The sequence below is a fragment of the Chanodichthys erythropterus genome, chromosome 18 (genome assembly GCF_024489055.1).
Source record: "Chanodichthys erythropterus isolate Z2021 chromosome 18, ASM2448905v1, whole genome shotgun sequence".
NCBI classification, from domain to species: domain Eukaryota; kingdom Metazoa; phylum Chordata; class Actinopteri; order Cypriniformes; family Xenocyprididae; genus Chanodichthys; species Chanodichthys erythropterus.
Genome location: NC_090238.1, coordinates 36,133,223 through 36,149,780, shown reverse-complemented (window position 1 = coordinate 36,149,780; position 16,558 = coordinate 36,133,223). Strand labels below are relative to the sequence as shown.

Below are 16,558 nucleotides of genomic sequence, written 5' to 3'. Positions count from 1 at the left end.
ATGCACTACCAGTCAAAAGTTTGGACACATTACTATTTTTAAGGTTTTTGAAAGTCTCTTATGCTCATTAAGGCTGCATTTATTAAATAATAAATACAGAAAAAACCATAATATTGTGAAACATTATTACAATTTAAAATGATGGTTTTCTATTTTTATATACTTTAAAATATAATTAATTTCTGAGATGCAAAGCTGAATTTTCAGCATCATTATTCCAGTCTTCAGTGTCACGTGATCCTTCGTTATTATCAAAGTTGGAAACAGTTGTGCTGCTTAATATTTTTTTTTGGAACCTGTGATACTTTTTTCAGGATTCATTGATGAATAAAAGGATAAAAAGAACAGCATTTATTCAAAATATAAATCTTTTCTAACAATATAAATCTTTACTATCACTTTTTTATCAATTTAACATATCCGTGCTGAATACAAGTATTAATTTCTTTCAAAAAAAGAAAAAAAAAAGAAAGAAAAATTACTGACCCCAAACTTTAGTAATAGTGTATATTGTTACAAAATATTTCTATTACATTTCATAAATACATGCTTATATATATATATATATATATATATATATATATATATATATATATATATATATATATATATATATATAACATATTATTCATCAAAGAATCCTGAAAAAGTATCACAGGTTATAAAATTATATTAAGCAGCACAACTGTTTCCAACATTAATAATAAATCATCATATTATAATGATTTCTGAAGGATCATGTGACACTGAAGACTGGAATAATGATGCTGAAAATTCAGCTTTGATCACAGAAATAAATTATATTTTAAAGTATATTAAAATAGAAAACCATAATTTTAAATTGTAATAATATTTCACAATATTACTGTTTTTACTGTATTTTTAATTAAATAAATGTAGCCTTGGTGAGCAGACGAAACTTATTTTAAAAATCTTAGTGGTTACAAACTTTTGAACTATTATTGTTTTTCTGTATTTATTATGAAATAAATGCAGCCTTAATGAGCACAAGATACTAATAAAAATTAGTAATGTGTCCAAACTTTTGACTGGTAGTGTATATTCAACTAAAAACAGTTGGTTTAAATTCTAAATAACATTTTACAATATTACTATTGTATTTCTGATCAAACAAATGCAGCCTTGGTGAGCATATGAAAAAAAAAAAAAAAAAAAAAAAACATTTTAAAAAATCTTACTCCAAACTTTTGATCAGTTTATGTTTACACATACAGTATAGTATGCATATTTGTGTGAATGAAGTATGAAAAACTGTCCTTATTGCACCTCTCTATAATACAAATGTGAGAAAAAGGCTTTCTGACAGTTTTTGCATGCATGAGCAGCAAAACATCTTTAGTAAGTTCTGAATTGTTGATGAGTTTTACCCCGCACTCTACATTATATATGACTGAAAACCTGCTCAAACATCTTGGCACATTATTGTGCCACAATTACAATTATCCTGCTCCAACACTTTTAAAAATAATGCCATGTACGTACAGTCAAGCTGCATCAACAGCCTTTGTTACATGCTGTCGATTATCAATGAAAAGTATTTCTTTGTTTGTTTCCCTCAGTCTGTTCATCATAAAGCGAGTCTCTTCAGAAGACTTAGATTAAACTGTCCTGTGAATTTTTTGAAGCTTGCGAATTTTGGTTGCAAGGACTTCCAATGCATGGACAAAAACTCTGAGGGAATATTAAAAATACCTTAATTTGTGTTCCAGATGAATGAAAGTCTGGAAGTACATGAGTGAGGGTAAATGACAGGTTTTGTTGTATCAGGCTGTCATGGTTGGTTGCAGCAATGAGCATTGTGAGGCACTTTATTTAACAATTCAAACAACATAACAAACATGCAGGAGAACAGGATAAATGCAGAACTAACTTAACATAGACGAGAACAGACTGAAAATGAAATACACAGACTTAAAGTACGTTTACATGCACTTAAAAATGAGGAAAACAAAAAAAATCCTTTGTGTTTTTGAAAGGTTTTGCGCACAGATGACAACATTCACAGAACAATCCCAGTTAAAATGGATCTGCGAAAACAACTAAAAATGCTGTATTACATGCCAGGCCAGTAGCTGGCGAGGTCAGAATTAGAAGGCGTTGTTAGAAGTTGGCGTTTGTAAATAATGCGTCTCCGCTGGCCCTAGTAGTGGTACAATAAATCTACACTTTGGTGGAAAAGCGTTAATGAACCCGTAGTCCAACATTGTTGTTTTGGTTGTTTGTTTCATGTTCAAGTTTAGTCAAGTTCAAGTCATTGTTTAATTTGTATTTTTTTATTTATTTTATTTTTTTTCATGTTAAAGGGGACCTATAATGCTCCTTTTACAAGATATATAAGTAATATAAGTCTCTGGTGTCTCCAGAATGTGTCTGTGAAGTTTCTCAAAATACCCCACAGATCATTTATTATAACTTGTCAAATTTGCCCCTATTTGTGCATGAGCAAAAATATGCTGTTTTTGTGTGTGTCCCTTTAAATGCAAATGAGCTGCTGCTCCCGGCCCCCTTTCCAGAAGAGGGCGGAGCTTTAACAGCTCATCAACAACAAAGCTGGAGAATCTCACGGAGCCAAAATGAGGATTGTCAGTAACGGTGTTCAGCCTTACATTGTTCAAACCGGAGTCGACACTGATGGAGAGACTCAGGAAGAAGTTACAACTTTTAGAATGAAACTGGACATTTCTGAATGGTTAGTGGATAAATTTATGTAGTTGCTGTGGAGTTGATTCAACTCATCCACTAGCATGTGCTTTTAATCTTTTATTGAATTGACCCTCGTTTGTGAAGCAGTCCGGTGTAAAATGACAACAACACTCTACTACAACAACTCTTCCTCTTCTCTAAAGCAGCCCAACATGGCCCCGCCCCCTTTGTTGCGTGCTCTCAGGGGCGGGTTTATGTAAATTTTAGGGTTTGTGATGTCAATAACCTGGGAAGAAGCTTGTTGTAGTTCCAACCAGCCGTTGTAGTCCTTAAACAGCGATTTGCTGTAAAACAAAATATCTTCCTTTGCATTGAACTTTGAGCATCGTAACTTTGCAGATGTTGTTTATGATCAAACAGCAACATTACACACTAACTACAGTTAAAAAAGTGAAATAAAAATCAACCACCCCTTTAATCAAACAAACTGCTCTTAAGTTCTTCAACTCACCTTCAGTGGACTGCCTTCTTACACTTAGAAACCATGACAAATAATGAACAGGGACAAAGGAAACAAGAACTAACACAGGTAAAACAGAATCCTTTTTTTTTTTTTTTTTTTAAATAATGAATGTCAATTTTGTATCTCCAGGCCCACATTAAAGATTTTTAAAAGCAATGGTCCTCGGGGTTCCTTTTACTTACGATTGTCAGAAGGGGAGACCAAAATGTTCCCAATTACCTTGTAGTGTGTGGGAGCCTTTAAATAACACATTAGTCCTGCCTTAAATGACACGCCACTGGCCCGAACATTCTATATGGTACTACGTCATCAAAGTGTGGCTTAAGGTGACAGGCCCATTGTGCGGTTTTTATGATTTATAAAATCCAACCTTGTTTTGCATCCATGTTGAGTCATGTGCCACTGGTTACACTCTCTCTCCAAACAGTACAGCTCTAGTTACGGTGTTTGAGCAGATATAATCACATTCGAAATCCTGAATATGAGGCCAGAGATGAAGGAGAAAGAAAGAGGGCCTAATCGCTTAAATACAAAAAAGACCGTTTGAAGTTAGATTTTAACAGACAAGCCCTTCGTAGTCCCGGTAATTGTGGAGCGTAATGAGAGAGAGGCTTTGATGGATGGATTAAGACCGGTCTTAAGTCTGCAGTCTCCAGAGTCCCTATGTAAACTCTGATTTGAGTCAGTGGCACCACAGAGGCAGACTGCGCTTACTCACCCACCCGGACTCTGTCATTACTTTTTCTTTTATATTCTCTTTTTTTTTTTTTTTCCTCTCTCTCCTCAGACTCATCAATATTCCATAGGGTCAGGTATCATGCACTCTGCTATTCCTCCTCAGTTTGACTGACATCCCAAAATGCACACACACATATGTGAAATAAAAATGTCACTTAAGGCTGAAATGGAACTGTGGCGATGCTCTTGGCACTGATGACGATGAAGAAATAACAAGTGGTTAGTCATTTAACATTCTCTGAAATGCTTGTTCATGTCGATAAGAGTGGAATTGAGAACAGTAGTGCAGGGAAGTTCAACTTTACATAAGTTCAAAGCCAAGCCACTTACGTGTTTATGCAACCCAGGCTCATTGGAAAATGTGCCTGTTGCGACATTCTGCAAAATGATTGCATCACTTTCAAAGTAAAATGTCCAGCAAGTGGCACAGATAGAGTTTTCTTTTTTTTCTTTTTTCAGAAACATGAAGGCGAATCTGTTTCTGTGTATGTATCATGGCAGTTTGGATGTAATGTATGTAACTATTTTACGTTTTGGCGAATTAGTGGCTATTTCAAATTAATTTAAGACAATATTGACTGTGACTCGACAACAAATAAATGCAAGACAACAAAATATATACATGCATATATATATATATATATATATATATATATATATATATATATATATATATATATATATAATATATTGTGTGTGTGTGTGTGTGTGTGTGTGTGTGTGTATGTGTATGTGTATGTGTATATATAGTGTTGTCAATCGATTTAAAAAATCAACTAATCTCACATTTTTCTGCAGCAGTAGGTTTATTAGGCTGCTGTCACTTTAAGATCTGATGCACATGACGTGGATCTGAAATATCTACTTTTTTCACAACATTTTATATTAAAGACTTTATTTAGCTTATTTAAGACTGTGCTTACAAGGATATATACTCAACTAAACGGGCATTTTGGCATAATTTTGTGTTTTTGTCCATTCAAGTGTGAAAGAGAACTCAATGCGTCCAGCGCGCTGTCTGAAGCGGCTTTCTCTGTGCATGAGTGTGTGTGTGTGTGTGTGTGTGTGTGTGTGTTTGTGTGTGTGTGTCACAGAGACAGGAGATTCAGACACTGAAGGTGATGATACACGAGGCAACTTTTTGAGCAATGTTGCTTGGGCACTTTCCCATTGAGAATAAGCAACAAATGTATAACTGGATACTTTAGATCGTCGCAATTTTTTGAGATCCTCCAATCAGAATGCTAGCAGCGGATCACGTGACCAGCTTGGAGATTGAATTTATATCTTTTTACGCTGGTAAGTTGACATGTGTCAACCCAAAACAGGGAATTTACATCATTTAATGAATGGACTTAAAATACCAGCAGGCGTCCAATTTAATGTGCACAGGCTGTAATTTAGCCTTTGAATGTTTTCAGTTAGATACTAAAAAGATGCATTATGTTTAATATCTGTAGTGGTGTAGGCTGGCACGTGAATGTACTTGCTCTTCTCCCTTTTCTTATCACAAATCAGATCAGAAAGGCAATTATAGTTAATAAAAACTAAGAAAATATTTGAAAAGTGGAAATAAAGTGCCTAACAAGTGTTTATGATAAGGTATTTATTGGGTTGGCAATAGATTTGTTCTTCTCTGATTAGTTGCTGCCAACTGTCCCTTGCCCTATAGTGTTGCCCTGTGCCTCATCAGGTTGCGCGTTGACGGCTACATTGCCCAGCAATATTGCTCAAAAAGTTGTCACGTGCATCATCACCTTGAGTTCTCTTTTATGTTTTGTTGTGCTTGAATAGTTCAAAAGTATTTGTATGAATAAGAGCATGATCATGTAATGCAGCTAAAGGATGACAGAAAAAAAGGATGCTGTGTTAATTGAGTTAAATGAGTTGAGTTGCGTAAACTCATTATATATATACAGTAGTCTTTCAGGAGTAAAGAAAACACTGTTCTTATTCAAACGACCAGTTATTTATTTACTCTTGCACTGCAAACAAGCAGAAACAGTCCAAAATGTGTGCAGCACTTCATTCATGATAGATGCGGTGCAGAGTTATGACGGACCGTTGACGGGGCGGAGTTACCGACGGACAGTTTGAGGACCCAATGGAGATACGAAGTTCAGGTGAAGCTCTTCTTAATACTTTTTATAGGTTAAATATTTGCAAAACCCACAGACAGAACTAAAGTAATGTTTTATGAAAAAAATAACAATGGTGAAATATGGAGATACAAGGTTTCTGCATGAAAGCAACGATATATACAAGTATATTTTAAGAGTTTTACAAAAATGTTCATAGAGGCATGTTTTTCCTATGCTGCATTGATTGATGCCATGCTCAGATTCACTCATCGCAAATAAAAAAGCCTCACAAAGGGTGTAATTTGAGTTTTCACAAAACGGCCTGCAATTTCTGATTGGACACATATCATTTCCTCGCAAGATAATGGATTAAGTATGGATTAAGGACCGTATGTCTTCCTCTGAATTGCACAGGTTTAATAGCGGGCTGCTTGGGACGCAGAAGAGACTGCGCGACCCTGAGCGGACACTGCCTCCGGGAACAGCCCATTAGTGGTGTAATTACAGTCTGGGTGTGATAACCACGCTACACTTCACTACCCACCACACACAGGCTTTATTGCAGGTGTACATTACTTAATGCCTTCATTACCAAAGACAATCACTTAATTATATAGTCTGAGGAAGAACATCAAATGCACGTCAGAATCAATTTGAAGGCTGATAATGGAGGCGGTAGAGCTGTTTATTGCCAACCTGACAAGTGCTCTGTTAGATCAAAGATTTTCGAGGAACCCCTTGAAAGGGATATTACTGTGATAGTACTTTGTGCATAGCAGGTTATCTTTTTTGATCAATGAACTAAAGATACTAGAGATAAAACGCAGACTGCACAGATTCAGTCTGCAAACTCATGGATTTCACTGGGATAGTTTTGGTTTGGGATAATGGATGACTGTTACTTTCATATATTTATTTTATTTTTCTTGTCAAATGTTTAAAAGAAGGATAAGCAAAATTATTTTCTGGGAACTATGATACATATGATACAACTATGATTTTTTTGATGAACAGAAAGTTTGAAAAGAAAGAAATAGAAAACTTTTGTAACAATATAAAGGTCTTTACAGTCACTTGTGATCGATTTAATGCATCCTTTCTGAAAAAATATTAATTTTAAATAGTATTAATTTGTAATTAAAGGTGCAATATGTAAGAATTTTGCAGTAAAATAACCCAAAAACCACTAGGCCAGTGTTATATATTTTGTTCACTTGAGTACTTACAATATCCCAAATGTTTCCAACTAATTTGTAAATCGTGAGAAAATTGCAATTTTAATCAAGGCTCCGGGACGTGTGAGGAGTCGCCTGTCAATTGCGTCATACCCGCGTTACTCTCGGTTTCCGGTTTAATTTTGTAGAAACCATGGAAACACCAAAGACGCTTTAATATATTACACGTTTTAATAGACAAGGGAACAATTGTTTTAATATATTTATAGACAAACTAATTATTAGATAAGGATACATCTATGCTTCCTTCAAAAATCGATCAGATGAAGATATCTCATGAGACAGGAAGTGAAGCTAACATTGGATTCGGACGTGCCTTGATGCCTTACTACCTTGAAATGTGTCCTCAGAAGGCAGCATTTTCCAGTTTTCGGACGCAGCCGTAGACACGCAGTTTGTTCAAGCTTTTCCGTTTGACCCAGAATCTGATCCGGATGGAGAAGTTGCAACTCAGCGGCTACAGCAGGACATCTCCGAATGGTTAGTTGTTGGTTAGTTGGTAACATTGTGTCAGGATACGGTACTTTAGTTGGTTTATGTATGCCGTTACAGTTCATGTAGCTAATGTGCTATCCTACATTGTTGGCTCTTCATGTTGCTCTGATTTGCTATTGTATAGATATTATATAATTTATATAATTATCAGCTATAGACAATAACCAGTGCAACTAAATCCTCTTCCATTATTACAAATACCTTTTCGGATAGGTGGCGTTCATTTCAGAATTTCAGAAATCTTAAAAGTTTTTACAATCTTTTTACAATTACATCAAGCTCTGCAATCTGGAAATGTGGATATCGTGTGTGCCATAACAGCAGAACGGTTATTCAAACAACAAAGAAATGTACAACACTCGCGTTACGCTGAGGAAACAGTCGTCGGTGAAATGTGTGGCGGTGAAAAAACTATGGGAAGTTGTATCAGTGCATTGTCAGAGAAAATAAAATAACACACTGTTTCTTCATAGACTCAGATGAAGGAACTAAAAAAAACTAAGGTGTTCATTTGTACATCCAGACACTGAGCAACTGCCATGATTCGCTCATTGGTGTGATGTCTCTCGAGGGAAAAAAAAACATTGTGCAGTAGCTCATTTTCTCATGGGTGGGCAAAGCAGAGAAAGGGGAGGTAACCTTTCCCCTGATGACGAAATATAGGGAAGATTCCAGATTGGGTCATCTGAGCTTTCATTTTCTGAAACGTGAAGCAAAACACCCAGGGCTCGGTTTACTCCCATCGCCTTTTATAGCCACTGGGGGACGATATGCAGGCTAGGGGAACTCATATTAATGTTAAAAAACCCCATAAAGTGAAATTTCCATGCCATGAGACCTTTAAAGGTATACATTGTATCACTTCAGGCTTTCCTGGAAATCGAGTCCATGACCTTGATGTTGCTTGCAGCGTGCTCTAATAATATATAATGCAGTCAGGTTGAGTCAGAGATATTAATGTGTTTTGATAGAAGTACCCCATCTGTCCATTTAATGGCAAATGGAAAGACCATTAGAGCATTTATCAAGAGCCATCATCACCATCACATTATTGTAAAACATAGCTCTGTTAGAAAAAAGAGTTTGATTAACAAACAAGACATTTAATTTACAGTCCGAGACCCTCAAACCAGTACAAACTCCAGTGTAGCCACACTCAACTACATTAAAGGGTTAGATCACCCAAAAATGAAATTGTATCATTAATTACTCACCCTCATGTCGTTCCACACTCGTCAGACCTTCGTTCATCTTCAGAACACAAATGAAGATATTTTAAATGAAATCCGAGTGCTTTCTGACCTCCCTATAGACAGCAACATCTTAACCAATTTCAAGGTCCAGAAAGGTATAAAAAAGACATCTCGTTAAAATAGTCCATGTGACTGCAGTAGTTCAACCTTAATGTTATGAAGCGACGAGAATACTTTTTGTGTGTCAAAAAAAAAACAAAATAATGATTTTATTCAACAATTTATTCTCTCCCCTGTTATTCTCCTATGCTGTTGACGTAGTGAACGCAGTGCAGAGCTTCCGTGTTTACGTCCGAACGGCGACTCGGTATAGGCCGATGCTGTACATATGGGCATCACAATGCATGCGTGTGATGCTGATGCAGGAGCCAGTAATATAGAGCCGAGATTCTGATGAAAAAGTATAAAAAGTGTTCTTGTCACTTCATAACATTAAGGTTGAACCGCTGTAGTCACATGGACTATTTTAACGATGTCTTTGCTCCCTTTTTGGTCCTTGAAAGTGGTAGTTGCGTAGCTGTCTATGGAGGTCAGAAGCTCTCAGATTTCATCAAAAAAAATTTAATTTGTGTTCTGAAGATGAACGCAGGTCTTGCGGGTTTGGAACGACACAAAGGTGAGTAATTAATGACAGAAATTTTATTGTTGGGTGAACTAACCCTTTAAAAGTGAAGTGTTATTTGTGCAATACTGACGACATCCCTAAATGATAAGTATTGCCCTTTTGCTTTTGAAAACATTAAGCAATTATTTAAATCTAGATCTTAATCCCTAGATTGAGTTTAGACCTGTAGTGGTCACATCAGTTCATGTGGAGAAGATGAGTTAAAGTGTATTAAGCTCATCCCTCTCTCATTGTAAATGCTGAAGAATACGCAAGAGATGGATCAATAACTAATTTGCCATCCTCTGTATTTCTCCACATGACAAATGCAAGTACTTAGGTTATGCTATAGCACACAATATGTCATACTCATCTTCTCCAACTAAATAAAAATCAAATCAGCGGAGATGCAGACATACTTCAAAGTAAAACACATATTAAAGGGTTATTTCGGCCAAAAATGAAAATTATGTCATTAATTACTTACCCTTGTGTCGTTCCACATCCGTAAGACCTTCATTCATCTTCAGAACACAAATTAAGATAGTTTTAATGAAATCCAAGAGATTCCTCTTCCTCCATAGACAGCTACGCAATGCATCCATCACTTTCAAGGTATAGAAAGACAACATGAAAAGCACTCCATGTGACCACTTTATTCGCTTGCATCGCTTCATAAATTGACTTTAAGCCACTGGAGTCACATGGAAACATTAATGATGTCTTTACCACCTTTCTGGACCTTGAAAGTGGTAGTTGTATTAGGGACAGAAACCTCATGGATTTTGTTAAAAATACCTTAATTTGTGTTGCGAAGATGAACAGCAGTCTTACGGATGTGGAACGACATGAGGGTGAGTAATTAATAACAGAATTTTCATTTTTGGGTGAACTAACCCTTTAAGCCTTCTACATATGTTGTGCATTCAGTAAGCAGCATACAATATTAATGAGAACTCTGCATTAAAATATCATGTTAGTTACCTTTATCATATTTTGAAAGTGTAAATTTTTATGTACAATAAACAATTTTGCTGCCATGTTGATTTGGCAATTGACTTCAAATGTAAAATCTGGATCTCAAAGCGAGTCCTCTCAAAAAATAAAATTCTGTCATCATTTACAAAGGACATATTAGAATATTAGAATGTTGGTAACCAAACAGTTTCAGTTCCCTTTGACTTCCATTGTATTGTTTTTTGTCCATACAATGGAAGTCAGTGGAAACCAAAACGGTTTGGTTACCAACATTCTTCCAAATATATCTGCAGAAGAATTAAATGCTTACAGGTTTAGGATGACTTGAGGGTGTGTAAAATATGACAGATCTTTCATTTTGGACTATCATTTTAAGAACCAATTGGATATACTACTGTACACCACAGGGGAATACAATGGGCCTGGGACAATATTCCCAGATGACAACCCTGATTCAGTAGTTAGGTCATTCAAATATATTTGAAAGACAACGTGGTTCAGTTTGTTTGTGTGAGAATCTTATTAACAAGCTATTAAAATAATCATTAGTTTTCAGTATTTCCAATTAAACCATGGCTCCATTTTGTTACTACCTTAAAAACAAACATTTTATACAATTATCCCAGACACTAAGCAAGCAATTAAGATTAAAATTGGACCATAATTGTGATCCCATTTGACCACAAGAGTTGCCATGCCAACAATCACACTGTATATCTGAGGCACTATTGTAAATTGTGGAAGCAAAAAATAGGAGAATACTGATCATGACATTTAATTGAAAAACAAATTAGCCAATAATATGATTATAATTATTAATAATTATAATTAATATTATGTAGCTGGATGACATTTGTTCAAATGAACATTTATGTATGCATGTACAGTATACACACATCTATGCATGCTTGTAAATGTGTGCCAGACTGAGAAGAAGGACTTCATCAACTGCCAATTTAAATATCTTAGAGAGTTTTTCCTTGCCACTGTGGAGTTCACTTGCTCACCGGGGGTTTAAGGCACTATTCTTTGTAAAGCTGTTTTTTTGAACAAGTATTGTGAAAGCTCTATAATTTGAATAGAACTGTTCAGTTTGTAGTCCTAATTTATTCCTTTCAAATGCTGAATAGATGAGCTAATAAGAATGTTTGAAAACAGCCAACAATACTGCCTGCTTTGAGGAATAATGTGTACTTAAGCAACCATAGCAACTTACATTTTTAAATGCATTTATGTTGTAGAATGAACATATGTACACTCACTGGCCACTTTATTACTTTATTTAGTACCGAATTGGACCTTCCTTAATCCTTCATATCATTCCTCAGAGATTTTGGTCCATACTGACATGACAGAATCACACAGTTGCTGCAGATTTGTTGGCTGCACAACCATGATGTGAATCTCCTGTTCCACCACGTCCCAAACCTGCTCTATTGGATAGAGATCTGGTGACTTTGGAGGCCATTTGAGTATTAGTGAACTCACTGTCATGTGAGGGAACCAGCTTGAGATGATTTGAGCATTATTCTGTTGAAAGTAACCCTCAGAAGATGGGTTCACTGTGGTCATGAAGGGCTGGACATGGTCAGCAACAATACTCAGGTCAGCTGTGGCATTTAACGATGCTCAGTTGGTACTAACCTCTACACCATTACACCACTAACAGCCTAAACCATTGATACAAGGCTGGATGGATCCATGCTTTCTTGTTGTTTACACCAAATTCTGAGCCAACTGCTCACTGAATATTTTCTCTTTTTTTCTCTCTATGTGAAAATCAGCAGTGAAAGTGACGTGACCTGTCGCCAAATATGGTGTCCCATACTCAAAATTTGTGCTCTGCATTTCACCCATCCAAGTGCACACACACACACAGCAGTGAGTATTGAACACACATTCAGAGCAGGGTTAGGTGTCTTGCTCAAGGCCACCTCAGTTGTGGGTAATGAGAGTGGAAGAGAGCAAGTCCGACCTTCGGGTTACAAGTCCGACTCTCTAACCATTAGGCCACAACTTCCCTGTCTACATGCATTGTGAAATACTCAGACCAGCTTGTCTGGCACCAACAATGATGCCATGTTCAAAGTCACTTAAATCACCTTTCCTCCCCATTCTAATGATTAGTTTGAATTTCAGCAGATCATCTTGACCATGTCTACATGCCTAAATGCATTGAGTTGCTGCCATGTGACTTGCTGATTAGATATCTGCGTTACCGAGCAGTTGAACTGGTGTACCTAATAAAGTGGCTGGTGAATATACACCAATGAACATTATGACCACCTGCCTAATATGCCGTTGGTCCACCGTGTGCTGCCAAATCTGTGCTGGCCCACCTAGGTATGGACCCCTGAAGGTGTGCTGTGGTATCTGCACCAAGACGTTAGCAGCAGATCTTTCAAGTTCTGTAGGTTGTGAGGATTAGCTGCCATGGATCGGACTTGTTGGTCCAGCACATCCCACAGATGCTCAATTGGATTAAGGTTTGGGGAATTTGGATGTCAACACATTTATCTCTTCATCATGTTCCTCAACTATTCATATGTAGTGTGGAATGGTGCATTTCTCATGTACACGGCCATCCTCGTGATGTAAAGCTAAACAGGACTCATCAGACCAGGCGACCTTCTTCCACTGCTTCAAGGTCCAGTTCCGATGCTCCTGAGCCCATTGTAGGCTTTCAACGGTGGACAAGGGGTCAACATAGGCATTCTATTGGTCTGTGGCTATACAGCCCCATACGCAGCAGTGTTGTGACACATTCCTCCCATAACCATCATTAGAATGTTCTGTGACTCGTGCCACAGTAGACCTTCTGTTTGCTCAAACCTGAGGAGATAGCCTTTGTTGCCCTCGTGCATTGGGTGCCCAACACCCTGTCGCCGGTTTGTGGTTTGTCCCTCCTCGGATCAGTGTATGCTATATATATATATGCTCATCAGTGTATAAAACTGTAATAATATTTCATATTATTACTGTTTTTAATGTATTTGACCAAATAAATGCAGCCTTGGTGAACATAAGAGACTTTTTTAAAATCTTAACGACCCTTTTCTTTTGTATGGTGTATAGACTAAATAATAAAAATACATGAAATTTTGCAATCACTATATTCAGTTTACATATAAAAGAATGATTAGCTTACTGCAAGAGAATGAGCACGATGAGCATGAAGACCGCCATGATGATGAAGGGCATCCCAGGAAATGTGGGCAGGGTCAGGGGGTACAGCCCATTAAAGATCGTAGCAGCAATAAGGATGCAGGTCGCTTCCACTGAGGCGGAGAAGGAGAACATGGCACCTGAGGACATCAAAATTCAGGTCAATGAAGACATGAAACAGACATCTAAAGAAATTCAGTTGAACCAGACTGAGTTGGCTGGTGGGAAATAAAGAGTAAAATGTGCATAAAAAAATAAGAAACAGTAAAAAAACTTATGTGCAATTCCTACACTACAGTAATATTTAATTCCATCTAACTTATTAAAATATTAGTTCTGTCATGACAACTCTCAGAGTGTTTGGCATGGTAATGGGTATGACAATGTTGATATGTTTGGTCTTGGCAGAATAGATCTGCTGCAGAGCAAGTACATGAATTGCTACGGACAATACATACACAACACACTGCTGTGAGCAAATAAAACATGCTGCTGCCGTACAATATAGTGTACATAAATTACCCATGGCAGATCTATACGGGTGGAGCTTGGGAATACGATGGCTGAGAGAGCTCAACATGCTGCAAATAAAGAAAACATCTTCATCAGTTTGACAACACACGCACTGCAAACTCCACATGTTTTCTTTATTTGCAGCGCATTTCACTATTTGTACGTGTTGTGGAGTTTGCAGCGCGTGTTTTGTCAAACTGATGAAGATGTTTTCTTTATTTGCAGCGCGTTGAGCTCTCTCGGCCACCGTAGGGGAAGGTGGAGGGTTTCTGAAAGTGCGCTGCAACTGCTACAGCAAACACTGACCGACTATTTGAAGGTTGAGCAGTGAGTTCTTTGGTTCCTGCTGTATCAGTAGCTGTAAAGCAGGTTGAGTTAAAGGAGTTATTAGCCTGCGCCATCTAGAGTTTCATCATAGAACTTTATATTTCATCAAAATACTAATATAAAAAAAACTAATACTAACAAAATACTAATAGTTGTAATAGTCTTGATGTCGCGGTAAGTTTAAAGTTTGAGTATTCATGAATTTGAGCACAGATAAATCATTTATAATGAATTTATAATGAATGTATTATACGTGTAATATATGCAATATTCCATAAAAAAAATAAAAAAAACAAGAATGGTCAATCTTGATTCCATGGTGACTTTAATGATTGGTCAAAAAAAAAAAAAAAATCACATAAAGGTGCGGTTTTGTTGTTGTTGTTGTTGTTTATCACAATTTTGTTCAGCTTAGAAAAGATATGAGAATTTATATAAGTGCAGTAGTCATTTGTAATCGTTATTTTAGTTAATGGAACACATTCTTTATAGTAAAATTCAGACCAAACACCTGTTGTGCATATTTCATATTTATACATTTGACAGACGCTTTTAACAAATTCAACTTACAGTGCATTCAATTATAGTGCATTCAAGTTGTTTTATCAATAAATGGGGTCCCTAATAAAATCCAATTGGCCAATAGAAAATAATAATTAGCCTTTAATGCATGAGGTGGGAAATGTTTGGATGGATGGGTGGATGGATGGATGGATGGATGGATGGATGGATGGATGGATGGATGGATGGATGGATGGATGGATGGATGGATGGATGGATTGATGGATTGATTGATTGATTGATTGATTGATTGATTGATTGATTGATTGATTGATTGATTGATTGATTGATTGATTGATTGATTGATTGATTGATTGTAATATTAGTGGAGCCCAAGAATTATCCCTATATTGAAACCCTTACATTTTTTTTTTTAATTAGTCAGTCTGTGACCCGCAATTACTAACTGATGAAGATATCTGAACCATTGTGGATAAAACCAGTATACCGATTCATGAATATGCCATGGATGCACTTGAAATTCCTAACCCATGATTTTATCTGAATGAAAGAATAATGGCCGTGGAAACTGAGGTCTGTGGAGTAGATTGTTGCCATGAATAATGGTTTGATCCACTTTGATAAAATATCTCCCTGAGCCACGCTGAACTTCGTGACTGCTCTGACTAACTGGAGCAGAATGAGACGGGGAGCATCGGGACAGCCCGTAAGTGCCTGGAACATGCAATACTTATTGATCTTCGTCGGAGCTAGAAGTCGTGTGAGAGCCCCTGAATGACTGGTAACTGCAATAGATTCAGTGACACATGCAATTTAAGACACAAGCAGAGGAAATGGCTGTCAAAGTGGAAAGAGGCAACTTGCACAGTGAAAACAGTGCATTTATGGATGGCATGGCCTGTCATCACTTTGTCCTTTCACAGTTGTATCACTCTCGCATCAACAGGAAAATAAATAAAAGTAATGGGAAGAAAGATGTTTGTGTCCACAAACTAAATGGTTATTTCCTTTCGGTTTGGCTTACGTGAGTGGAAACAAGCCAGGGTGTATATGAATATGAAAGTCCATTCGAGATGTTGTTGTTGTTGTTGTTGTTGTTGTTGTTGTTGTTGTTGCTCTGTTCCTCTTGCATTGTTTTCCACTTAGCCGAGTTTGATAATTCTGATTTTTGAGAAAGCCAGTGTTCAGCTTCCCAGTTAATTATGCATACTGCGATGCCTCTCATTAAGGATTTGTGAAAGGACAATGGAGATTAAATCTTGGGCTTTTAGCTATGTTATCAGGCAGAAACAAATGTCAAAGAAAGTAAAGATTTTGAAGAAAAGCATGACTCAAATCTATTTGTCATAGTGAAGGTCAAAACACTTTCCTGAGGGGTTTTCAGCTCATTTGTGGGCTTGTAGATCAAACAGGGAGAAGAAAGCAATGATGTCATGTACACATATTATGCAGTGGATCAC

General features: G+C 36.8%; 1 protein-coding gene across 1 annotated transcript in view; it reads right to left on the bottom strand.

The window, feature by feature from the left end:
- Nucleotides 1–16,558, bottom strand: part of zgc:174356 (uncharacterized protein LOC100137120 homolog) — a 44,480-nt gene that overhangs the window by 5,915 nt on the left and 22,007 nt on the right. Inside the window, exon 6 of the mRNA XM_067367975.1 lies at nt 13,720–13,876. Coding sequence (XP_067224076.1) covers nt 13,720–13,876 — 157 coding nt within the window. The remainder of the gene's footprint in view (nt 1–13,719; nt 13,877–16,558) is intronic.